Below are 24,636 nucleotides of genomic sequence, written 5' to 3'. Positions count from 1 at the left end.
TCCTCAAAGGAAACTGAAGACCCGGAAACGCCCCCTCCCCCCCATGGCCCATTTCCTAGTTGGCTTCCCCAGCCAGCGTCCACACCAGGCGTCCCACCTCGCTCCTCCCCACTCCTACCCAGCCCAGAATTCAGCCTCTGCTCCCAGGCTCCCTGCCCCAGGAGGAGGGGAGCGGGTCGCAGGAGTTTGGGCAGGAATGGTGGGATGCCCCGGCCCCTCCCTCCCATTTCCCTCAGCGGTCAACTTCTGAGGTCTTTAGCAGGGCTGGGGCTGCCTCCTGGGAAGCTAGAATCGGGGATGGGGACCCGGGGTTCAGGATGGGAAGACAGGCCCCTTGGGGACGGGACGGGGACACCCGGGGCGCGGGAGGCGGCCCTCAGCCCGGCACCCAGCTCTGGTTGGGGGGCGGGGCCCCAGCCAGGCCAGGAGGCGGCGGAGGCAGGGCCGAGTCGAAGTTGAAGTCCATTTCGTCGCTGTCCATGAAGTCATTGAGGATGATGGACTCGACGTCGCACTCGAGGCTCCCGCTGAACATGTCGAGGTCCAGGTCGGCCGGGAAGCGGTCGGGCGCAGCACCCAGCGGCCCGGCGGCGGCGGCCGCGTACGGCCCCGGCAGCGCGTCCAGCAGGAGGCCGCCAGGAGGGCCCCCGAAGGCGGCAGTGTGGCCGGGCGGTGCCAGGCCCGCGGCACCCGCCTCGCCGGGCAGCGTCATAAGGCTGATGGGGTGGGCTAAGGCACTGCGCGAGGGCGCGGGCGGCGCGTACGGGGCTGCCCCCTTGCCGGGGTAGGCGGCCGACGCGCCCGCCAGCACCAGCTCCCCTGGCGGGCCCAGCACCGGGCCGGGCCTGGGCGCGGGCGGCGGCGGCAGCAGCGCGGGCAGCGCCCCGTGGCGGAAGGGCGCAGCGGCCGGCGCGAAGCTGGCCTGCTTGTTCTCCTGGATGGTCTGCATGGGCAGGCGGCGCAGCGCGCCCAGCGCAGGCGGCCCGAAGCCCCCGCCCCCGCCGTAGCCGCCGCCCTTGCAGCCGCCAAAGTAGGCCGGCGTCCCGGCGCGGGCCCGCGGCCCGTACGCGTCCTGCGCGCCGTCCAGCAGGGCCTCCGGCAGCCCCGCGCCGCCGCCGTGCAGCCCCAGCGGGCCTCCCAGCTCGGCCAGGCGGGGCAGCTCCCCGGGACAGCGCGCGCCCAGGACCGGCGACAGTGCGCTTGCGGGGCTCGGGTACATGAGCGGCGATGACGGCGCCAGGGCCTCCAGGGCCTCGTCGTCCTCCAGTTCGGCCGCCTCCCCGAGCATAGGTCTCCCGCCGCCGCGGAAGTCGGCCCACGCCTCGTAGTCATCGCTGGCGTGCGAGGCGGGGCTGGCGGCCCATTTGGCCGCAGCGGGCACCGGCCCTGGGGCAGGCGCGCCCGGAGGGCTGTCGTCTGGGCTGCGCTCGGGTGCTTGCAGCTGCTTCTTCTTGCTTGCCTTGCCCTTGATGCGCAGGAACTTGGCCCCGTTGTCCATGGACACGGCCCTGCGCCGCGGGGTCTTGCCCGTCTTTCCGCCCTCCGGGTTCAGCATCCACCACGAACTCTTGCCTGTGCCTTCGTTCTGCACACGGATGAAACGCGTGTGCAGCGACAGGTTGTGTCGGATGGAGTTCTGTGGGCAGAGACAAGGGCGGGGAATGGGAATTGAGGAGGCCATGGGGAAAGAGGGGGCCGTGATGGTACGAGGAGGGGAAGAAAATAGAAGAAACGAGAGGAGAACAGAATGGAGAAGAGCCAGAGGGGGAGGGAAGGACATAGGGAGGATGGAAGGGTGGATGGGGTAAGAGGGTTGGGAGAAGGGGGGGCAGGTGTAAGTACCAGGTTGGACAAACCTAGAGTACCCACCCTCTACCCCAGAACCGCACCGCCCCCCCCCCCCCACACACACACACAGACACTGCCCAGAGGGCGAGGCTTGAGCCTTGGGCCTAGCCTTTTCCTAGGGGTATGGCCAACCCTGAGGACTTCTCCGAACCTGCGGGGGCACCTCTTCTCTCCAACTCAGCCAAGCCCCAGGCGGGGCTAGCCAGGCTGCCAGGGTCCCCCAGCAGATTATGTAAGGGCTCATGCCGCCGCGGCTCATTTGTCCGCCCCCCTCCCTCCCCGGCCTGGCATGGCGCCAGGAGCCCGAAAACCCAGGGCTCCAGAAATCAATCTCGCGGTGACTGATTAAGCCCTGTTTAGAACTAATTGCTCTTTCGTGTGTGGGGAGAATAAATTACCTGCTTTAATTTCGTGTCTTTAAAATGCAACTGCAGGTAGAGAAGACTGTTAACCCTTTGCTGGGAGGGCCTGGCCAGGGAAAGCAGAATAGGCTGGGGGGTCTCCAAGGTGGGTATATGCCTGAGACTTTTCAGAGATTTCCCCCCAACTCGTCTGAGCTCCTGTGAATTCCACAGAGGCCTTGGATCCCATCAAGTCCCTCAAAGGACAACCTTTGGCCACAGAGACCTCGAACCCCAGCCCTGCTCAGTGTCTGCCTTCAGGCCAGCTCAGCTCTGCAGCCTGCCCTTTGGGCTACAGCCCACCGACCCCTCCTGACCTACCTGCCTGCCCTCAAAGCCCCTTCCTGGTGGAGCCTTCACAAACCCCCACAAAGTAGGTGGCATAATCCCCATCTACACACAAGAAGACCTAGGCTCAGAGAGGCGAAGTGGCTTGTCCATGGCTACGCAGCCCTTTCTGCTGCCTTCAGTACTTCCCTGGGTGTCACCTTTGCCACCTCTGTACATTTCCTCCTCTTAATTTCTGCTTTGCCAGTCTCCAGCGCTCCTCATGTCACTGCCTGCTTTTGCCAGGCCTGTCCTGAGCACAGAGGAAGGCACACAGTCCACAGCTCCACTGGCCTGGCTGCCCGCAGGAACCTGGGGCAGAACTTCTGCTGGGCCTGCAGAGCCCCACCCCTGGGGCCTCCCACCTGGTGGTCTCAACCTCCTGGCTCAGGCACTGCTGTGGAAACAGCACAGGCTTGGGTATCAGAGGGCTGGGCAGGATGCTGTGTGACCGTGGGCTGTTTACTCAAATCTCTGTGGGCTTCTTCAAAATGGGCTACATTCAGTAACCACGTCTTAAAGCTGTAAGATCCTTACGTGAGATAATGTGTGAGAATAAGTGTTTGGTGAACACACCAGGTAATCATAAATGTTGGTTACCTCCCTCACTTTGGCCAGAAGACCTCACCTCCTAGATCACCCAACAGATCTGCTCTGAGTCCATCTCCTGAATATCAGGCCCCGAGTGCAGCTGTGCTGGGCAGCAACAACTCTGGGAAGCTGGCGTTATCCTGTTCCATAGAGCAGGGAGCAGAGCCCCAGAGGCATGCTGAAACTTGCCCATGGCCCCACAGCTAGGCAACGGTGCCAGGTACCACTCCAGCCCTGCCCAGCTCGTGGACCTGCTCTTAACCTGCTAATCTGCCGGAGCACACTCACAGCCACTGCTCTGTGAGAACTGTCCCTCCCGCCTCCTCCCCACCAGTCTCCAGGAGGAGGGGGCCTTCCTGTTGCCCAGCGTCCCCTCCCACCCCTTACCTCCAGTTCCCAGTACTGAGGCTTCAGGGTCCCATGCTCACTGTCTCTGGCACTTTCTTGCCTTGGGTGGCAACAGCTGGAGCTTGCCAGCCTTGCCCTGCCTGGTTTCTCCTGGGGCCCTGAGAGGAGGGGAGCTGGACCCCCAGGGAGTGATGCTCCCTCAAGTAGACACTCCCTTCCCTGTTCCCGCCCCTGCACCTGGCTCCCCAGCCCCTCCCCCACACCTGTGTTGAGGATCCTCCAAGGCCTCAGTTCTCCCCCATAGGACTGTCTGGCTTACCAGAGGCTCCACCTCCCACCTCCCCAGTTCTCCAGCTAGAGGCCAGCAGGCCACTCCTCTATCAATGTGCCAGCCTAGTTCAGAGCTGGGGGGACGCAGGAAGGCCATCACCAGGTGCCAGCCCTTGCCAATACCTGCCCATTCATCCCTGGGCACGCTAAGTTCTTTGTCTCACACAGTCTTTATGTCTCAAGATGAGGAGAGTGAGGCTCAGAGTCGTTAAGTGACTTACCAAGGTCACACAACTTGTTAGGAGCAGAGCCAGGTACTGATTTCAGGGTGGTCTTACTCTGAGTCTAAAGGACATCACATTGCACCATGGGAGAGGGAAACAGCTCAGAGAATTCCCAAAGAATCTTAGAAAGCCAGTGTTCCAGTGTTCCCCAAGCTTTCCATGTAAACTGTCCCTAGAAGCTGGTAGCACGGGGAGGCTGGGGGCATGATGAAAGGTCAAAATTTCCTACAAGCCTTATGCTTCCTTTTCAGAATTCAAGAAAATTCTGGGCCGGGCGCGGTGGCTCACGCCTGTAATCCTAGCACTCTGGGAGGCCGAGGTGGGCGGATCGTTTGAGCTCAGGAGTTCGAGACCAGCCTGAGCAAGAGCGAGACCCCATCTCTACTAAAGATAGAAAGAAATTATATGGACAGCTAAAAATATATATAGAAAAAATTAGCCGGACATGGTGGCGCATGCCTGTAGTCCCAGCTACTCGGGAGGCTGAGACAGGAGGATCCCTTGAGCTCAGGAGGTTGAGGTTGCTGTGAGCTAGGCTGACGCCACGGCACTCTAGCCTGGGCAACAGAGTGAGACTCTGTCTCAAAAAAAAAAAAAAAAAAAAAAGAAAATTCTGCATGTACTTCATAATCCACATTCACTCCATAAACATAAAAATGTTTTAGATTACCACCAAGACATGCTGCAGGCCTATGAAGGTTTGTGTCCTTCCCCCCTCTGTCCCCTATCCAGCCAGGTACCCCCAGGAGCTCAAGCCCCGGCCTGAAACCATGGCTGGTCCAACCCAGGGAGAACAAAGGACTTGCCCAAGATCACCCAGGACCTGGTGGCAGAGCAGGGATGTGGCCTAGGCCTTCCCACTCACCAAGCCTGATCTAGGTAAAGGGAGAGGTCCTGGCCTCAGTTTCTCAAAACGTAAACTGAGGAGATGGGCAAGTTGTACTCTGGGGACCTTTTCAGTTTGACACTGAAAATTACTGGAATCACCCACTCTAGAGGTTTTCAGACTTTTTTCTTAAAGTAGTGGAACTGTTTTCATAAATGGAATCTAATGCAAAACTCCCAACGGGTGGGAGTGGGAGTACCTGGAGCCCTGCCCACTCAGCACCCTCCCTCACAGAAAATGAGGCCCTTGGATAGGGTAGTGGAGGTGTAGAGGGCTGCTGTGCCTTACCCAGGGCCCCCTGGGGAGGGGGTGCACAGCTGGGCAAGGATCTAGGCCCCTGACTGCTGAGCTGGGCTCTGTACCAGGTGTGCACCAGGGCCGGGCCCCATGAGAGAAGCCCAGGCCCTGCAGCCCAGTCTGGCTCCTCAGGGGCCAGCCACCTGGTACCAATCCCAGCTCCGTGCCAAGATCCAGGGGCAAGTGCTGATCGCAGCTCTGGCTCATCTGCAAGGCCTCCTGGGAGGCCAGAGGCCATGGAGGAGGTGAGGGAGGCAGAGGAGGGAGATGCCTCTGCCAGGCAGCAGTAACCAGGGCTCCCTCTTGGAGTCGCCTAGCAACCCACCACCACAGCCACAGCCCCGGCATGCCCGGGCTCCCCTGGTGCCCAGAGCTGGGCCTGGCTTCTGGGGCCCCACACCTACATCCAGGCCCAGAGCATGTTCCTAAGAGAGATAGGACCTCCCTGATTTGGGGGCCCAGGGAGACCATCTGGGGGCAGAAGGAAAGAATGGGTGTTACCCCACACCCCCAACCCCATTCTCCCTCAGAACCTGGGCCAGGGAGACCAGTCCCCCAAGCTTCACCCACCAGGGAGAGGAGGCTGGCACAGGGCAAAGTGCATGGGCTCTGGTGCCGGATCCGGATTCCAGTTTCAGCTCCATCACCCATGGGCAGTGCCACCCTGGAGCAAGATGCTTTGGAGATCCAATTCCTGCTTCCACCCTCACTTCCCTGCAGCACTCCACGAGTGGTTGGAGTGACCCTTTAAATAACTGGGATCATGTCCAGTCCCACCCGGATCTCTCCAGTGCCCTCCATCTCATTCAGAGTAAGGAGCAAAGGCCTTGCCATGGCCCTCATGACCCTCCGTGACCTCTCAGGCGCCCTGCTCCATCACTCCCCCCTGCTCCTCCAGCCCGCCAGACATGGTCCCACCTTCCCCCGGTGCCCACAGAGATCTCTGAGCTCCTTCAAATCTTTGTTCAGAGCTCACCTTTTGCAACAGGCCCCATTCTGACCCCTCTTAAAAATTGCTCCTCTTCCCTGGCATTTCTTTGCCCCCGGAACCTGCTCTACAATTTTTCTAAAGCAATTATCACTTTCTAAATGAATACATAATGTATTTATCCTCTGTTTTAATTTTTTATTGGTCTTGTTTCCCTTATATTAAAATATAAGCTTCATGAGTGATTCATGTCCATTTTTTAAAACTGTACCCCAGGTGTTTGGTACATACTGGGCACCTAAATGTTTGTCGAATAAATGATAGAGAAAGTACACGTGTGTAACAGGGAGTGATACTGTATCGTAGGGAGAATTAAATGAGACTGGGCAGGGGCTGGCACGCACAGGGGCTTTTCCAAATTGAATGGAGAGGAAACGTAGGAGAGAGTGAGAAACGAGCTGTGGGGTGGACAAAGTCAGGAACAGTATGAGCCGCAGAAGGAACCGCAGAGAGGGCTGAGGGCTGCCCCAAGAGATGAAGGGGGACTCCCAGGGTGAACGGTACAGCTGCCCTCCCCATCCCCCACCCCGCTGCCCAGAGAGACTTGGAGAACCCCGGGCTTGCGCACACCAAGGTCCCCCTAGCCTGTACCATCTGGGCCAGGAGATGCTCCCGGAGTCCCAGTGGGAACAGAATAACCTCGTCCTTGCTGATGGTGCCTCCCCCATGGACAGGGTCTGATCCATTTGGTGGCGGCAGCTCATCTATCCAGCAGGACACCCTCATCTATTCCCAGGATACCCTTCGTCCACGAGCAGTAATGCATTCATCTGACAGCACAACCCCATTTATCCAGCACACCAGTCCCATTTATCCAGCAAGTACAACCTCATTTGCTAACAGCACTCCATTCACCTGACGGGCCCCCTCATTTATCCAGCAGGACACCCTCATTTATCCTCTAAGTCGGACGCTTTCCTTCCTCCTGTGGTGTGGCTGTGTTCTCCGACGGCGCAACCCGACTGATCCAGCAAGACGTCATCTCTCCTACAAGTACACTTCATCCTCTGACAGTACAACCTCATTTATCTAATAATGCAGCCTCACCTTGCCTCCAAGTACCACCTCATTCCCTGACAGTACAACCTCGTTTATCTTCCAGTACAACCTCATTTCTCCTTCCAACACACAGCTTCATTCTCTGACAGCTCAACCTCATCCAATCTTACTTCTCCTGCTGGATCTCTGGGGGCAAGGGAGGAGTGTGGAGAGAAGAGAGGTCCCACTATTTGCTGTCCCCTGCCTACAAGGGCTGCCTGGTGCTATAACTACATCCAACCCCCCAGGCCCAGAAGGGCCCATGGACTTTGACTTCCAGGCTGCTTGGCATAGCCAGAGCTCCACTATTGCCCTACCTCCTGTTTTATCCCTCCTGGGACATGTTCTCTGTGCCATTTTCTGACTTTGTGATCCTGGGCAGCGGGGCTGGGGGAGGTTACCCTTCGGGGGCACGCTCAGTGGTGTGTTGATAAATGTTTGACAACCAGCTCTCCAGGAGGTAAAAAACCCACCTGATGTGATTTGTAGCTTTTGCTGATTTCTGTGGTATGAATACTCCTATCGTAGCCACTTTTAAGCTGCCAGCAGGACGTCACTGAGTGCAGAATTGGGAAGAAGTGTGCATGATCAGTTCTCGTGAGCTGGCACAAGCCAGGCCTCACACACCACTGAGGCAGGAGAAGGGCACCACCTGCTACGTGCCAGACGTAGGCTAGGTTCTTTTCATCCTGATAACCATCCTGGGAGTGGGAATTGCTATTTTAAAGGGGAGGAACTGAGGCTCAGGTGGGTTAAATGTTTCTTGAGGCCACGAAGCTGTGAAATCATGGAGCCAGGTTTGGGTCTCAGGGCTGTTGGATTCCAAAGCAAGGGCTCTTCCCACTCCTACCCTCAATGTGGCAGGGGACACCCTGCTCTGCTGTTCACCCCAGTGGCCATCCCTGCCTTGGCTCTCAAGCCCAAACTCTCCTGGATGTCACCTGATACAGCACACCCAAGCCTTATGCAGCCATCTACCACCAACCCTGTACCTGGGGACTTCCAGGATCCTCGGAGTTCAGTCCTGGGTCTTGTCTGCCCAGCCAAGCCCAAGCCCAAGCCCAAGCCCAAGGTCAGAAGTGGCTGCCTCTCCAGGTTCCATCACAGTCAAAGGCCCAGCCGAGCCCCTCCCTTTAGTGCCTCCCCCGAGCAGAGACCACCTGTGTGGCTGTACTGAGAGCTCTAATCCTCTGCATGACTCCCATTGCCTCTCTCCCTCTTTCCCTCCCTTCCTACATAAAGAAAGGTCAAAGGCAGGGGTTGGAATCCCAACTTCATCCAAGTGACCCTGGCCTCCTGGTAAAGGGGGTAACAACCCCAACATCCACAGGGAGAGATGAGACCTGGCTGAGATCCCACATATCAAGAATCCCATCCCTTCCCTGTCTCAAAGCCCCAGGAGCCACCCCCATCCCACCCATGCCCCCACCCCACCCTGGGGCCCCAGCCTGGCCCAGGAACACACACCTGTGTCAAACAGAGCCACAGACTCCCCAAGGGTCACTTGCCCTGCCACCCGGGGTGAAGCTAGGGTTCTCAGTCCTGGCAGAAGAAGTAACTAGATGACCTCAGGAGTCTGAGGCCATGTGTGAATCCTTGGCACTAGGGACTGCAGTGGAGAAGGGCAGGTTGGGGGCATAAGGCCACAGATGTCTGCAAGTGAGTGGGCTCAGGATCAACAGTGGAACAGAAGTGGGCAGCCAGGGGCCCAGGAGGAACCAAATGTCCAAATCAAGGCATGAGGTCAAGGGTCAGGCTCTCTGCCCGCCCCTGCGCTGCCCCTGCTCTCCCAGACCTCCACCCTAAGAAAGCAGAGCCCACACACCTGGACAGCAAACAAACCACCAACAGAAGTCCAAGCTCACCCCTACTCAAACGCCCGTGGCTCCTTGTCACCCACGGGCTTGGGTCCAACTCCAGACTGACACTCAACAGCCCTCCAGCCTCATCACTCCCATCCCCTTAGGCCCACATGGGCCTCCAGCCACCCCGGATGTCCACATTTCTGTCTCTTTGTACACTCTGCTCCCTTTACCCTTGCCCTTCTCACTGCTCCACCAGTTCCTGCTCCTCCGTCAAGGCCACCTCTATGGCACCTTCCTAGTCCCCTCTGCGAACCCGCCAAAAAGAGATGCTCTCACGTCCATGCTACTGCAGAGATCTAACTGCAAACCAGAGTGAGACCCTGTACGAGTCTGCCTCCCTACTTGAACTTGGCGGGGCAATCCTTGGCTCACGGGAAGTCTGCGGATACGATGGAGCCCTTGGCAGCCACGAACGCTCAGGACTGGCATTTCTGTGCAGTTTCTGTTCAGCAAAATCTCAGGCCACAGCTCCAAGCCTTGCCCAGCCCCTACCAGGGTCCTGCCTGAGTCTCCTCCCTTCTAGTTTGCCCTGCAGCTCCTGCTGCCTCCACCACCCACCCACCTTCCTCAGTGCTTCCTGCCTCCTTGGGAGAATTCAGCAAAGTAAGGAGGGAAGGACTACCATTTCCCGAACACTTACCATGTGCCACGCACTGTGCTGCCACTCAATAATTATCACCTCAATAAGTCTTTGTAATAACTCAAGTTGGTTTATTATCCCCATTTTATAGATGAGAAACAGGCTCCAAGAGACAAAGTGACTTGCCCAAAGTCGCACAGCATAAGTGGGAGTGCAGGAGTTTGCACCCAGGGCCCTTGCTCTTCCTCCTGCCCTGAGGCACCTCCAGAAAGGAGCAGAGGCCAGGCAGAAGCTGGGGGGTGGGGGGAGCCTGAGGTAGGGGCGGGGAAGGCTGTCCACACTGGCTCAGCAGCCCCTTCACAGACCCTTTCCCCTCTCATTCAGGATTAAACAGAATCCCTAAATGCAAAGCCACTGAGACCTCTCCCTGTCTCTCCTCTCAGTCTGAGCCCCGTCCTTCCTTCTGCAGGCAGCACCTCCCATTCCCCTGCCCCAGGCCCTAGGAGCAGCTGCAGTGACCTCACCCAGCCCTGCCCTGGGCCAGCTCTGGGGAGGGCCCAGCAGCTGTGCCCCAGCCCTGCAGGCTGGCTCCTGGGGGAGAAAAAGGAGGAGTGGGCACAGTGCCAAGAGAACCATCTGCTCTCCCAGGGGCACGGCCACCCGCACAGACACCGGCCTTGCCCCCAGGGGCCGCCCTTGGCCCTCTGTCCCCATGCCAAGGGGCTCCCAGAGCCTAGGGCAGCCCACCCAGCTGGGGGCACCAGCCCTCATCTGCCATCTGTCTTCTCCTGGAAACTAAGGGGTCCTTGTAGGACATGTTGGAGTGCTGAGAATGTCCGCAGAAAAATGAACAAGTGCTCAGGGTAAGCCCTAGGGCCAGAGGCCAGAGGCCGGGGTTGGGTGTGCTGAGCCAAGCCCCAGCCTTGCAGGGCTAAGAGCCCTCAATCCCCTCCCAGGGCCTCCATCCCCGCACATCTGCTCAGCTGGCAGGTGCCTCTGGCAGAGGGCAAGCCCCTTCCCCCAGAGCCCCAGCTCAGGTTACAAGAGGAGGAGGAGGAGGAGGCCAGCTGAGGACAGAGGGAGGAGACAGGAGGGAGGAGGAGGAGGAGGCCTGCAGCTCCCCAGAGTGTTGGGGGAGGGGAACACAGACCCAGAGAGGGAAAGGCCGTGCCCAAGGTCACAGAGCCTGCCAGAAGAGGGGCCAATGTCCTGGGGTAGGCAACTCTGGGTTCAAGGGGGACCTTGAGCAAATTATTTCCTTTATCTGTGAAAATGGGAGGCCTGAAACCTGCCCTGCTTGCCTCCCAGGGCCATGGGAAAGGCTCTGGAGGCCAGTGGGTCAAACTAGGGGAAGGAGGGAGCTTGGACATCCTGAATATCTGATACCTAGGGCTCACGGACAGGAAAAGGAGGCCTTAGGGGAAGGCCCCCCCCCTTCCAGTGTGTACGTGCACACACACACACACCACACCCACACACGCACATGCACAAGCACACACAGAATTCAATGTCTCCAGGGGGACAGGGCCTAGGGAACTCTACCCTACACAGCAGGGTGGTGGTTCCTTTCCTTTCCCAGAGCAATGAATAGCAGTGATGATTTCTCACAACAAAGTTTAGGCATAGACTTACTATCCCATTTTGTAGAGGAGGAAACTAAGGCTCAGTTGCCCAAGGCTACACAGAGGGTAAGCAAGCAGAGCTAAGATCTTCCCTCCCTTGTTTGTCTCCAAGGCTCTTAACCAGACAGCTGAGAGATTCTCAAAGCACCAAAGGGAGCTGCACATGGCCTCACGCCTGGCATCTTGCACTCTCTCAGCCTCCACCCTATCTCAGACTCGACTTCTCCTCTGGACTCCAGTACCAAGGCCACATTGGGTGCTTGAGCCAGTCTCTCCACACTACCCTTGAGTGATCTTTCTGCCCATGCCATTCCCACCCCCATGGCCCAGAGTGCCAGCTCCTGGGCTTGCCATTCAAGGCTACTCACTGGCATCCCTAGCCTCAGCTGGGCTGTGGCCAGCACAGTCAGACCCTGAGGAGCTCCCCAAAGAGTACTGAAGGTTTGACTTCCTTTGTCGGTTTCCCCGCCCCCACCTCCAAACACCCACCGGCTCATTATCTGACCTTCCATCATGAACCTGAGCAGTTTTTATCTTGAATCAGAATCAGTGTCCTCATCTTATCTCCTCAGTTTGACCTGCAGACTGGGACCTCAAGGTCAGGGAGCGAGTCCAGTTCCCCTCTGAGCAGTACTGCATGGTATGTAGCCCTGGATTACAGTGGACGGAGGGAGCTGCTGTCAGCCCTGGCGCCTGCAAATCAGGGGGACATCCAGCTGGTCTGCCCCTGTGCTCAGGGAGCTGTCTGTCTGGAAAAGGGGGCCAGGGGCCCCAGGGCCACTCCCCAGGCTAGAAACCTGAGGGCCAAACTCCAAGGGATAGCAGAGGGAAGACTGGGGAGAGGGGTGGCGGGCAGAGGGGAGGAAGGTCAGCCTGGAATGGCCTGGCCAGAGCACTGGGCTAGGGCGGAGTTAGCCTGGGAGAGGTTCATTTGTGCCACGTACAGTGGGACACTGCTCAAGCCTCTTATTTCTCTCATTCTTGTTTCCTCACCTGCAAAATGGGGATACGACAACACTGGCTTCACAGGGTTGCTGTGAAATTAAATGAAAGAATGTATGAATGGCACATGGAAGGTTGAATCCTGAGCTGGAATAGTTCAGTGTGGTTAAAGCAAGGGTCAGAAGATGGGAGGGTGGCTGGAATGTCATAGTAAGGCCCCAGGACTGGATCGAACAGCACTGGGCTGGACAGCAGATGGGGAGCTGAGAGGGGTGGCTGTGACTTTCAGTTTCCTGTGACTTTCAGTTTCCTCGCCATTCCAGCTCCAGAGAGGCTTCCTGAGTATTTATAACCACACAGGCACTGGCCTTGCCCCCAGGGGCCACCCTTGGCCCTCTGTCCCCATGCCAAGGGGCTCTAGGAGCCCAGGGCAGCCCTTCCCTCCTTTCTGCAACCAAAGGCTCTCAGTTGCAAAGCACATCAGCCCCGGCTGTGGTTCCATTCTGCATCCTATACTGCGTGAATCCTAAGGTGGGGGTGGGGGGCTCAGTCCCATGTAGCTGACTGCATGGGGTTCTAATCTCAGGAGGACCCCAAAGGAGTGAGGAGGAGAGGAGTGGCCTAACCTGGGCAGCCTGCATGGAGAGAAGCTGGTCCACTCTGGGAAGAGGGGAAGGGGGACAAGCAGGAAGCCAGGAAGCCACCATCTAAGGCATTGGTTCAGAATGACCTGTCACGAGACACACCTGATAAATACAGATTCCAGAGCCTACCTGCTGACCCTGATATGGAGGGTCTGAGACAGGGACTGGAAACCTGTGCTGTCCAAAAGCTTCTAGGTGATTCTGATCATCAGCCAGGCTTCTGAGCTAAGGATTTAAGGCAGGAATTCTCAAGGAGACATATTGGGTTCCAGAAGCACCTGGACGGTGGGTCTTTGTTCAAACCACCCAAGCCCTCCACCTAGTTTCTGAGGGGTGTCCTGAGGGATCAGTCAAGGAAAGTCGGTAGCTGCCTGGTGAGCATGTGACGATGGCAGGGGTGTGGGTTGAGAACTCTGGCGTCAGGTGTAAAGGTGGCAATGTGTGGGTGGCCTGAGATCAGAGGAGGCAGGGAAAGTGGGAAAGAGGGCAGGGCATGGGCAAGGCCAGCTGAGGGCCCAGGGCTCCAAACAGAGAAGTTTGGGCTTGGCTGGCTCCCATGAGAACTGGGGAGCCTGGGTGGGGGGGAGGTTCTGGAACAAAAGAGAGCCTTGGGGCAGGAGGGCGGGCGGGCTGGCGTGTGGGGCTGAGACAGCACTGGCACTGAGAGATGGACAAACGTGGTAGAGATGACAGGTCTGCATCTAAATCTAGGCTCTGCCTTGGCCAAGTGACTTCACCTTTCTGGGCCTCCATTTCCTCAACTGCAAAACGGGGCTATTAATGCGTACGTGGCAAGACTCGTGGCAAGACTCACTCGGGGAGGATGAAATGAGAGAATTTATGTGAAGTGCCCAACTGACAGCCTAGCACCCAGACATTCATTCTCTCAATTCTCATTCCCCTTTCCACAAGAGGCACCCCACTAAGAGACCAGAAAGGCTCCTCTCTGCAAGGAGGGAGGCCCTGGGGGGAGGGTGTGGGAGGCCCCTCCCCCACACGCCACCTGGCCCCCCTCCCACCTCCACATATGGGTTGGGGGGTGGGGAGAGACAGCAAACAGCCAAACCCTCCCAAACAGGAGTTGGTTTCCATGGTAACCAGGGTGCCAGGAGAAGGGGGGCGCTCCAGATCCAGCTGTCCCCCTGAGCACCCTACCCGGGCCCCAGAGCATGAGCTATGCCCACCCAACACCTTGAACCCCCCCATCTGCCTGCTCTGGGGGCCAGCTGGGACTGCCATGAACACTCCCTTCATTGTGCCCAGAAAATGTTTGCCACCTGGGTACTGCCACAGGCAGGGTAGGCATCTCTAAGCAGGAGCCCCAAGTTCAAGTGCATCCACACCTGTACTCAAACGTGTCCACCTATGAGAAGACCTCTCAGTACTAAGTGCCTGCTGTCCAATGAACCCCTCATGGCTCCTAGAACCAGAAGGTTTATAAGTCACACCACCGAAAAGCCCTGAGACCAAATTAAAGCCCTTTGGACACAGGTGAGAATATTAAAGACCAGAAGGGGAGAGAGCTTTGCTCTAGTTCACACACAGGTGTTCTGTCCACCCCGACACCTACCCTTGACTCCACAGCTGACTCAAAGGGCTGAACTAGGACATCCTGAGTGATTCTCCAGGAGGATGGGCGACTGCTGGGGAAAAGGAAGGAAGGAAGTCCTAACAGCTTTAAGACTTGTCTAGCAACAGAACGGGTGGTCCAAGAGGTTGTGAGTTCTCATCAGTGGGAGTGCTAGGAGTGGAGCAGAAGAGCTTCAGCTGGGGAGGAAGCAGGGCTAGGGTATTGGGCTCCATGACCCTCCACCTTTTCTGAGACCTGAAGTCTAATTTGGAGGTGGAGGGAGTGGGCAGCAATGCGTAGGCAGTCCCAGCCCCACCCTGTCCTGCTCCCCAGGCACTCACCTGGGAGGCAAGCTGCAGTAGGGAAGGGGTCTAAGTGAGTCAGCTGCAATGTAAGGGAAACTGAGGTGAGGAGGGGGCCCCCCTGCTACAGCTGATGCACACACCTCCCAGAGGCTCACGGCTACATAGGCAGTCTGCCACCAGCCTCAACCCTCACAAGACACAGACAGGCAGCCTTCCACAGCCCCCAGGATCCCGCATGGATGCATCACCAGCTGCCACTCAAAGAAAGAGGGCTGCAAGGAACAAGCCCCTAACCCTTCCAAAGTTCAAACCCAAGCCCTTCTGGCCAGCCCCCACCCCACCCCAATCCTACCCTATGGCACAGGAAAGCTTGAGTTTAGGGGTCAGAAGAGGGTCTGACTCCCAGATCTGCCACTTCCCAGGTGTGTGACCTCAGGGCAAGTCACTTCCCCACCTGGACAACAGGGGTGCTAACCCACCTGGGAGGGTAGTGGTGAGGATTTGATGGGACATGTTCTCAGCTGGTGGGCGCCTCTGTCCCAGCCCTCTTTCCGCCCCCTCCTGTCCTCTGGCAGGGCCTCTCCTGTTCCCCAACCTCCCTCTTATTTCTAGTCAGTCCAGAGGCCAGGAGCCCCCCGCGTGCAGAGGGGGCCCTGACCCACAGAAAGTGGGGGCTGGGGGCGCTGAACTTTCGAACCCGAAAACCCCCCGCGCCGTTCATTACCTTAACGCGAGTTAAAAATAACCGTCTCATCTCTTTAAATTAGTCTGTCTGCAATTACCGCCTGGCACGGCGCTGCCCGCCATCGTCCCGCTGGAGCGGCGCCAGGTGGCAGGCGGGGCCCTCACCCTGTCTGTCGGTCTGTCTGTCTGCCTCCCGTCCCCCTCTCCCGCGGCGCGGCTACCCCAGGGTCCTTCTCAGCGGCCCCGCCTCCCGAGCTCCCCAAGTTGCGCGGGGAGGGGGGCGGCCGTGGGGCGGTGGGGAGCGAGGGGGTCCGCGGGGAGCTGAGCACGGGGTGGGGGTGCCGGGGCACGGCGGCGGGGGAGGGGCGCCGGGAGGCCCGGGAAGCCGGAAGGGCCCGCAGCGCGCCAGCGCTCGTGGGTGGGTGTGAGCAGGTGGCCGTGGGAGTCTGCCGGGCGTGCCAGCAACTGTGCCAGGAGCGGCTGGCACGGGCTCGTGCCCAGGAGGCGGGCAGCTGCCAGCCCCCCGCTCGTGCTGAGAGGGGGGTGAGGACACCCCCCAACCGGGGCTCACACCGCCTCCTCCCACACCCCCACCAGCCCTCGGGGCTGGGGATCCCCGGAGGACAATGGAGGAGGAGGGAGCCCTGCTGGAGCCGGCTGGAGGGGAGAGGAAGAGGGGTGGCCTACACTCACAACCACGGTCCAGCGTTGTAGCAGGACCCTGCTCCTGGCCCCTCAGATTAGTCTCTCCCTTCGGGCCCCCACCCCACCTGGAACTTACTGGGCCAGGGCCTGGGCCAGATAGGGGTAGCACCACCCCTCCACAGCCAGGCTGCCCCAGCGCCTGAGAGAGAAGGGAAGTCCCCATCCACTGCGCTCCTTCCCACCAGGCCTGGGGACAGGAATGGGAGGCGCCCAGGCCTGGGCTGGGAGCTCCCAATGGAGCTGGCAGCCAGGAAACACAATAGCAGGCAGAACAACTCCAGGGGAGCTAAGCGAAGGAGCACCAGGACTCCCAGCAGCCTGGAAGGCGTCCCGGAGGAGTACAGGGCTAAGGAAAAGTGGGACTGGAGCATCTGAGAGGAAATGGGAGGCTCTACCCTGACAGCTACAGTTTTGGGACACTGCAGAGGGAGAGGGACCTCCTGTCTAAGCCTAGGTCCCAGTCCTGGAGGGAAACACAACCAGCTCCTTTGGTGGTGGTGGTGGGGGGGGGGGGGTCCCAGCACTGAACCCAGCCTTTCTTTAGACCTCAGCCTGGTTGGGTGTCCTGAGCCTGCTGCTGGTCTTGTCTCCTCCAATTCCTGTCCTTAGTACCACTCAATTACCTCCTCATCAGCCCTTCCTGATCTGGCCCACTCCACCTTTCCCATGCCACCTCCCTGCCATGCCTGGAGCCTTTGCTTCCAGCCTGGCACACCCAAATCAAACATGCACAATTCCACCTCCCTGCCTTTGGTATGCAGTCAACACCCCCTGGAAGACCATCTCCCAAATTCTCCCCTCCCCAGTGAAGGCAGGCCAGATCAAGTGCCACCTCCTCTGTGAGGACCTTCCTGGCTCCCCAGGGGATCTAACTCACCTTTTCCATACCCCTGTCCCCAGCCCCAGCCTTTCCTGTCTGCAAAGCACAGGAGCTGGGTGTGGAACTGGCTGAGCCCTGATGCATTCTGAAGGCAGGTCTGATGCCTGCCCCCTTGGTCCCTGCACCCTATATAACAGGGTTAGGTACATCCTGATTCAAGTGCAACGCCTTCATAGGGGAGAGGAGTGAGGAAGGAACAATGGGCTCTGGTCCCAGCCCTGGCACCTGAGATGTACCTGCAGAAACCTGAGACTGGCTAGGAGTTGGAGATGGCTCCTCCACCAGGCCCCTGGAGGAAGTGACTGGGAAAAGGGAAGGGGCTCAGGGGCAGGAAGCTCTAGGAATGAGAGGGGAAGGAGGCTCCCTGGGGAGATGGGTGCAGGGGGTGCAATGGAAGGAGGCCAGCCACTGAGGGGACAGCATTGGGCAGGCCCCATCCAGTGCCTGGGTGGTGTCTGCCATGGCCTAAATCAGGAGCCCAAGACTGAAGCTCCCTCTCCGATGCCCCAGCTCAGGATCGGGAGCCCAGCGCAGGGAGAACCAGTGTGTCCCCAGCAGTGTGGTGCAGTGGAAACCGCATCCAATCAGCAGGCGGGAGACCTGGGCCCTCATCCAGGGCCTGCTGCTCACTGATACCCCAAGAAGAGACCTACGCCCTTCCAGGGCCTCAGTCTCACAGCCTGAGAAATGAACTCATGGGACTAAATCATCTCCAAGCACATTCTCAACCACATTCTAAAAACGATTTATACCTGCCCCTGTTCAAATGCCATCAGTGTCTCCCTCCCACCCCCAGATGCCAGCAGGACACTGTTCCAGAGGCTCCGGGTGGCCCTGGAGGGAGATACACCTGGGCTGGAGTCCAGCTTTCCCACCTACTAACTGTGTGATATTAGGCAAGGAGTCTTCCACTCTGGGCCTCAGTGCCCTCATCTGCAAATGTCACAATAAAACCCCCTCAGGTACTGCTGAGAGCAGGAGAGGAGATGTGTGAAGGTGCCTGGCACAGAGCTTGGCCCAAGACCCTCAGTGAACTACAGGTCTCTCCTGACTTCCAGCCTCATGTCCCCTCTTCCCATCTTTCCCTATCCTCCCTAATCCATCAAGCCCAGGGGAAGCTACACCTCCTGCAGGAAGCCCTCCTGGCCTACTCTCCCCTGCCTCAGCATCCTCTGCACCAGTCACTCATTTCCTCACTTCTCCACTAGACATGCACTGGTGGCTTCTTGGTGTCAGGCTCTATGCTGGGTGCTGTGGGCATAGAATGGCTCTGACATTACCACTGTCTTCCAAAGGTGGGCTGGGAAGGGGAAATGAGACAGGACACAAACAACTAAAACCCATCACGCATGGAGAGGGCCAGAGAAGTGGAAGTCCTCAACTGGCTAAAAAGGGTTAGGGAAGGCTTCGTGGAGGAGACTTCCTGAACTCTGTGTCCTTGAGGACAGTGAATACATCTACAGGGAGGAGAAGAAGGTGGGCCAGGGCATGGGGAGCAAGGAGGGAGGTAGGAGCCAAGCCCAAGGGCAGGACACACTTGGTAGGAAAAAGTGTTCTGGTGGGGACTGAGCCCAAGGGTATGGGAAAGGAGACCCAGGTCTACTCCTCCAGCCTGTGTCCCAGCCCCATAGTGTCCCAAAAGAGGCAGAGAAGCTGCCAGCACAAAGCCTGAGAGCCAAGGACTCCCATGTCAGGATACCCCGGCCCCTACAATACTGCCCCTGGGCATGTAGAGCTGCCCTTGTCCACAAGCCTCCCCTCCTCCACTAGCACACCTCTTTCCTCTGACCCTGCTTGCAGCCACCACAGGGCACTGTCCTTTCCCTTGATATAGGCATGTTCCCTCACAGAGGCCCCCTCTCCCATAGGAAGCTTGACAACTCACCCCCTAGGCACAGGTCCCCCTCCAACCTCCTCTCCCCCAAAGGCATAGGCTATCTCCATTCTCAAATAAGATGGCCAGGGGAAGAGGTGGGTCTGGAGGCCACAATCCAATCAAGCCCCTGTCCTCTCCCAAGATGGCTCCCCCCTTTCCACTGGCTGGCACTGAGGCCTTCCTGGGGTACCCCTGCCCCTCCCCAACCCTAAATGTATCTGGGCTCAGAAAGCCAGGGAAGTAGAAGACAGGCAGCCTGGGTGGGCAAAGACAGATCTCCAGCCCTCAACACCCTGCCCTCATACCAGCAGGGGTCATCACCAGTGCCCCCCATACCAATCCAGGTAAGGGGGGTCAGCAGCTGTCCCATGGAGAACTCAGATCTCAGGTCACCTGCCAAGTTTCCCACCCTAGGCTGGCTGGCGCCCTAGGGTGAACTCCTGGCACCACAAGAACTGTGGGCCTACGGTCACACTCGTCCCCCTGGGGACAGCTCCAGGAAGGGCAGTGGAAGAGATTTGGGAGGGAAAGCAGCCACTGGCCCCAAGTCATTATTCCAGCTCTTTAAGAAGGGTGCCCTGCAGAAAGGGTAAAACAAGAGTAACACAAAGCAAACTCAGGGGAGGAAGGGAAGGCTCCCCAATGCCCATGCCTGAGAATGGGCTCCTCTGCTATGCCCCCAAGGACCGGGTGGAGATGTTCCTCAGGGATGCTTCAAAGAGGCAGTCCCTCGTCACCCCGCCAGACCTCCCACCCCGCGTCCCTCCCCGCAAGGGAGCACGCACACAGCTGCTCCCAGCACGCCCCCGCCTGTCTGCTGGCCGGCCCCACGCCCTGGGTGCACACTCCGTGACCCCTGGGGGTGCCAAAGAGCCCCCTTCCCGATGGCCCGCCCAGAGCCCAGGCACACCTATCAGCCCCTGGAAGCCCCAGTCGACGTCCCCAGTCCCCCTCCCCAGCCAGACGCCCCCACCTTCCAGCCGGCCGAGCTGTTGCTGTCGCCTTTATCCTTGAAGTAGGGCACGTAACGGACCATCCAGTCGTAGATCTGCGAGAGCGTGAGCCGCTTGTCCGGGGCGCTCTCGATGGCTTTGGTGATGAGGTCGGCGTAGGACAGGTTCCCCCACGCGTTCCGCCGGGAGCTCTTCGCTTTCCGCAGCGGTCCGACCTCCGCGCCCAGCGGCGGCGCTGGGGCCATCGCTGGGGCCGTAGCCCGGCGCTCCGGCCCGCAGTCCTCGGCGCCCTCAGCCACCCTTGCGCCCAGCGCTCCGTCCTCGTCGCCGGCCAAGTCGGGCTGCGGCAGGGGCCAGGTACACGAGCGTGGCCGGCTCTGCGGCGCGAAGTCCGGGTCCACGTCCACCTGATGCGCTCGCAGCTTCGCAGCCATGGTCCCGCCCGGCTCCGGCGAGGAGGGGAGGGAGGCTCCGCGGGGGGTGGGCGGGCGGCTCCGGGATCTGCACGCCCCGGGGAGGCCCGCGGGAGGGGTCCCTGGCGGCGCTGGCTCAACCGCGGGGCGCCATGGGCCGGGACGCGGAGGCAGGGGGCTGGACGCGCTGGGGAGCACGCAGGGAGGGAAAGACCAGGGCAGTGAGGGGGCGGCGGCCCGGGAGCCCAGCGGGCACACACCTCGCCCAGCCCCTCTTCTAGCACCTGCCGCCTGCCTGCGCCTGCAGCCACCACCGCCGCCACCGCCGCTGCCGCTGCTCCCCGGGCGCCGGCCCTGCGCGCGGGCCCCGCTCTCCCGGGACCAGGCTGGATTGCACCATGCCGGAGCCCGAGCCGGTGCCGGAGCCCGAGCCGGTGCCGGAGCCCGCGCCGCCGCCGCCCCGTGAATGCCGCCGCCGCCGCCGCTCCGGCTCCAGCGCCAGCTCCCGCGCCTGCCGCGCTCAGCGCCGGCTGCACCTCGGGATGGGCGGGGGACGGGGAGGGGGCGGGCCCGGCGAGGGAGGGGGCGGGGCGTGCTCGCCCGGGCCGCGGAATCCTCGGCTTGCCCGAGTGCCCCGCCCGCGGGCTGGGGGTGGGAGCGCGGAGCTCCCAGCTCGGGCGACCCAGCCGCAGCCCCTGCACGCAACAGCGCCGCCTACGGAGCAGGGGAGGAGCGGCGGGCGCGACCCCGCCCCCTGCTCGGCCCTCGGGGAGGGGGCCAGGGGGCGGGACCCCAGTGCTCCCATTGGTCCGCGGCGGGGCTGTCCCGCCCACGGCCTCGACAGGATCCCTCCCAGAAGCGCGTCAACGGGTTATTGTTACAACCCGGGGTTTCCCGGGGCAACGGAAATGGGGCGGGGCTCAGAGCGCTAGCCCCGCCTTCTACTCCGGGGAGGAACGCCCCGCCCTCTGTTTTTAGACCCTTGGCGTTTCCAAGTCTCCGTTCCAGCAACCTGACTGGGCGGATGAGCAAACTCCTCTTCTTTGTGCCCTGGCCTGGCCTGGGGAAAAGGAATGGGTCAAGAATACCCGGGTTCTAGGGCAGGCTTTGCCACAGTTCTAGCTTCTTCATCTGCAAAAGTGTTCTTCATGGGCTCTTATGGTGCCCGTGGACATAGCTTTAGAGCTTCAGTGCTCAAAGTTTAACGTGCAGCAGAACCGTCCTCAGGAGCTTGCTAAGACTGCCGGGCCTCAGCTCCAGAGCTTCTGATTCTGCAGGTCCGGGTTGGGGCCCCAGACTTTGCGTTTCTAGCCAACTCCCAGGTGATGCATAAGGGACCACATTTGGCAAACCGCTGTGTTAGAGTCTGTGGGAGGTTCTCACAGGAGCTGCTGGAACAAGCGCTTGCCTTCATGGTGTTTGGGGAGAAGCTGCTCGTTTGGTTAACAGATATTTGTTGAGCACCTTTGATGTACCAGACCCTGTCCAGGGCACTAGAGGAGAGCAGCGACTGAGACAAATGAGATCCCTACTGCGTAGACTACTGGAGTCAGATGGTAATCGGATCACGTGACCTCAGAAGGCGAGGCTAGCTGAGAGGTTGAGCAGTCCATGACCTCATCCCACAGGGTGCTGGGCTAGGTTCCAGCCACCAGTGCACCTGCCAGCCTTTGCTCAGGGCATCTCTTCCCTCTGCCTAGGACAGGGAGGGGAAAGGGTTTTCCCCTCCCAGCGCCCCATCAGAGATTCTCGTATTCTTCAAAGCTCTGCCCCAATGTCAGCTTAACCCTGACACCTTCTCTATCCCCAACTCCCGACATTTGTCTCACTTCCCTGCTCACCCAGACCACTTGCTGCCCTGCCAGCAACACCTTGTGTCCCGTTAGCACAATATTCCTACTTTGCCAATCAGGAAACTGAGGCCCAGAGTGTGGAGGTGACTTGCCAGGACTTGCCAGTGGAGGGCATGGCCAGGACTATAATCTCAAGCTCCTGACTCTCTCACCAGCCAGTACCTCCCTCCTGGGGAGGCCAGAGGTGCAGAGTCCTCTGGGCAGCAGGAGGGCTGGGCCCAGGCCACGGGAGACAGTCCTCTGCTCTCAAAAATTCCTTCCTTCCAGCTTAGGACCTGAGGAGCAGGGCCAAGGGTGAGGTCGAGGGTAGGGCTAGAGGGGCCCCTCCTCACCCCCTGAGGGGGGAGCAGGCCCAGCTTGCAGATGCCTGGCGTGGCATCTGCCTGAGTCACATCCTGAAGGCGAGGGTGGGCATGGGAACTGTTGGCTGCCCCCTCCCCGTGCACACACGCGCACACACGCGCACACACACGCACACATACACCCTCCAGGTGGTTCTGTTTAGGGTCACAAGGGGCCTAAAATCACTGCTGGAGCCCCCTCCCACAGCTCTCATAATGCCTTCCAGGCCTGGGCAGCTCACATGGGGATGCCCCTTCAGGTACCCTGAAGACCAGGAAAGCCTCACGCCAGTCTCCAGCCCTGGCCCAGTTCTGAGCTGTGAGACGGGCCCCTGCTGGAGGCCATACCAGAGCTGGGAGGATCCTTAGCTGGGGGCCTTGGCACAGGCTGCCACTGCGGGGCTGGGAAGCCAGGTTGGCAGAGATGCCCAGAGGCTGACTCAGGCTCTGCTCGGGCCCCTGCCCTGCCCAGGGTCCACAGCTGCTGCCTGGACTCTCCTCTGGGGCCCACGTCTGGCACACTCAGTCCCCCCTACACAGATAGTCAAACACACACCCCCAGTGCACACTGACGACATTCTTCTTCAGTCCCAACTTGGCTCCTGCTCACACATTCATTATGAGGCAGAAAACATAGGGTTTAAGAGTATGGGCAAGTCACTTATCTGCTCGGAGCCACTATTTCCTACGCTATAAATGGCTAGCACAATAGTACTACCTTCACAGAATATTTGAAGAATTAAGTAAGTTTGTGAATGTCAGCGCCAGGGTCTGAATAAGTGCTCAATAAATGCTAGCAGTTTTTGTTAACTGTGGTTGTCGCACATACATAGCTTCCCTTCCTACTTTTCCCAAGTCACACATTCCCACCTGCTCTGGCCACGCACACGTTCGCATCCCCTCACTCTGGCTCACTCAGTGCACACTTGCCATGTGCCCGACTCACGTGGCAAGGGCCATTACTGTGCCATTCCTCAGATCCTCACCTTCCTCCTGCAGTTCCCTTGACCAGCTGGCTCTCACGCTCCCCTCCCCCTCCCCACGCCCACACTCGTCCTGCTCACAGACAAGCCCCTGCTTGCTTTCCCGTTCATTCTTACTCCTTCCACATGCGCTTCCACTCACACCTGCCTGTGCGTTTAAACACGCTCGCATTCCAGCGCACACACACCCGCTTGCCCACACGCTTACGGGGGTGTGATTTACCCACTCAGCTCACACTTGGGTCACAAAATGTATACACCCAAACATTCCCAGTGCACGCCTTAGTACCTCCATTAGCCCACCCTCTCCCAGTGATGAGCACACAAGGCACAATCCCCCCAGGGCACACTGCCATGGGCAGACGCCCCCACCCCCACCCCCACCCTCCCTGCCCTCACGAGGCTGTCTCCTTCCCGCTGCTTCCCCTCCTGCAGTCTCAGCTCCCCAGCCCCGCCCAGCTCTCAGAATAGCCCCTGCCACCACCGCTGCTGCCACTGCTGAGCTGTCGGCCGAGCCGCTTCCCCAGTGCTCAGTGCCAGCTCTCCCGGCTCACTCGGGGCGAGTGAGGACGGGAGGACGAGCTTCTCTGAGGTCTGACGGGCGTAGCTGCTCTGTAGCCCCAGCACCCCCCTTCCAGAGCCTATTGCACCTGGAAGAAAGTCAGCTCTGGGGCTGGCCGCTGCATGTGTCCCCCAGTCCTCATGCCCCCGGGGGAGAGCAGAGAGGGCAGCCGTGGTTTCCCGTGGTGGGCTCCGAGAAGCCAGAGTCTGGGAGGCGAGGCTTGCTGGAGGCAGCGCAGTGGGTTGGGAGCTGAGCCAGACCACAGCCCACCCAAGCGTTGCTAACACCTCACAGGGGGCTCAGGAGGACCATCCCCTAAACCACACAGTTGTCCAGAACCCCCACCCTGCCTGTGCTGAGCAGAGCCCGGTTGACATTTGATGCCACAGTTGTCAGGAAAAAAGAATAGCACAGGGATGATGTCTTGGGACACCTCTGGAGAGGTTGGGGGAGGGGCTGGTGCCCAGAGGAGGCCTCCAGGGGCAGAAAGGGGGAGTGTCTGCAGAAGCCAGAGGGGATATCAGGACAGCTGGGAGCGCCTCCAGGGCAGGCTCAGGCGTGGCCCAGGCGGGGACAGTGT

At 59.6% G+C, this 24,636-nt stretch overlaps 1 protein-coding gene across 1 annotated transcript; it reads right to left on the bottom strand.

Annotated features, from left to right (window-relative positions):
* Positions 1-376: 376 nt before the first annotated feature.
* Positions 377-20,338, bottom strand: FOXO6 (forkhead box O6). The gene is made up of 2 exons (XM_069478922.1): positions 19,925-20,338; positions 377-1,636 (listed from the first exon to the last, which is right to left on the bottom strand). Exons 1-2 carry the CDS (start codon positions 20,336-20,338, stop codon positions 377-379), a joined length of 1,674 nt encoding a protein of 557 aa, XP_069335023.1.
* Between the last annotated feature and the right edge of the window lie 4,298 nt (positions 20,339-24,636).

Source organism: Eulemur rufifrons, chromosome 8 (assembly GCF_041146395.1).
Source record: "Eulemur rufifrons isolate Redbay chromosome 8, OSU_ERuf_1, whole genome shotgun sequence".
Lineage (NCBI taxonomy): Eukaryota > Metazoa > Chordata > Mammalia > Primates > Lemuridae > Eulemur > Eulemur rufifrons.
Note: the sequence above shows the minus strand (reverse complement) of the source record. Positions and strands in the feature narration are given on the sequence as shown.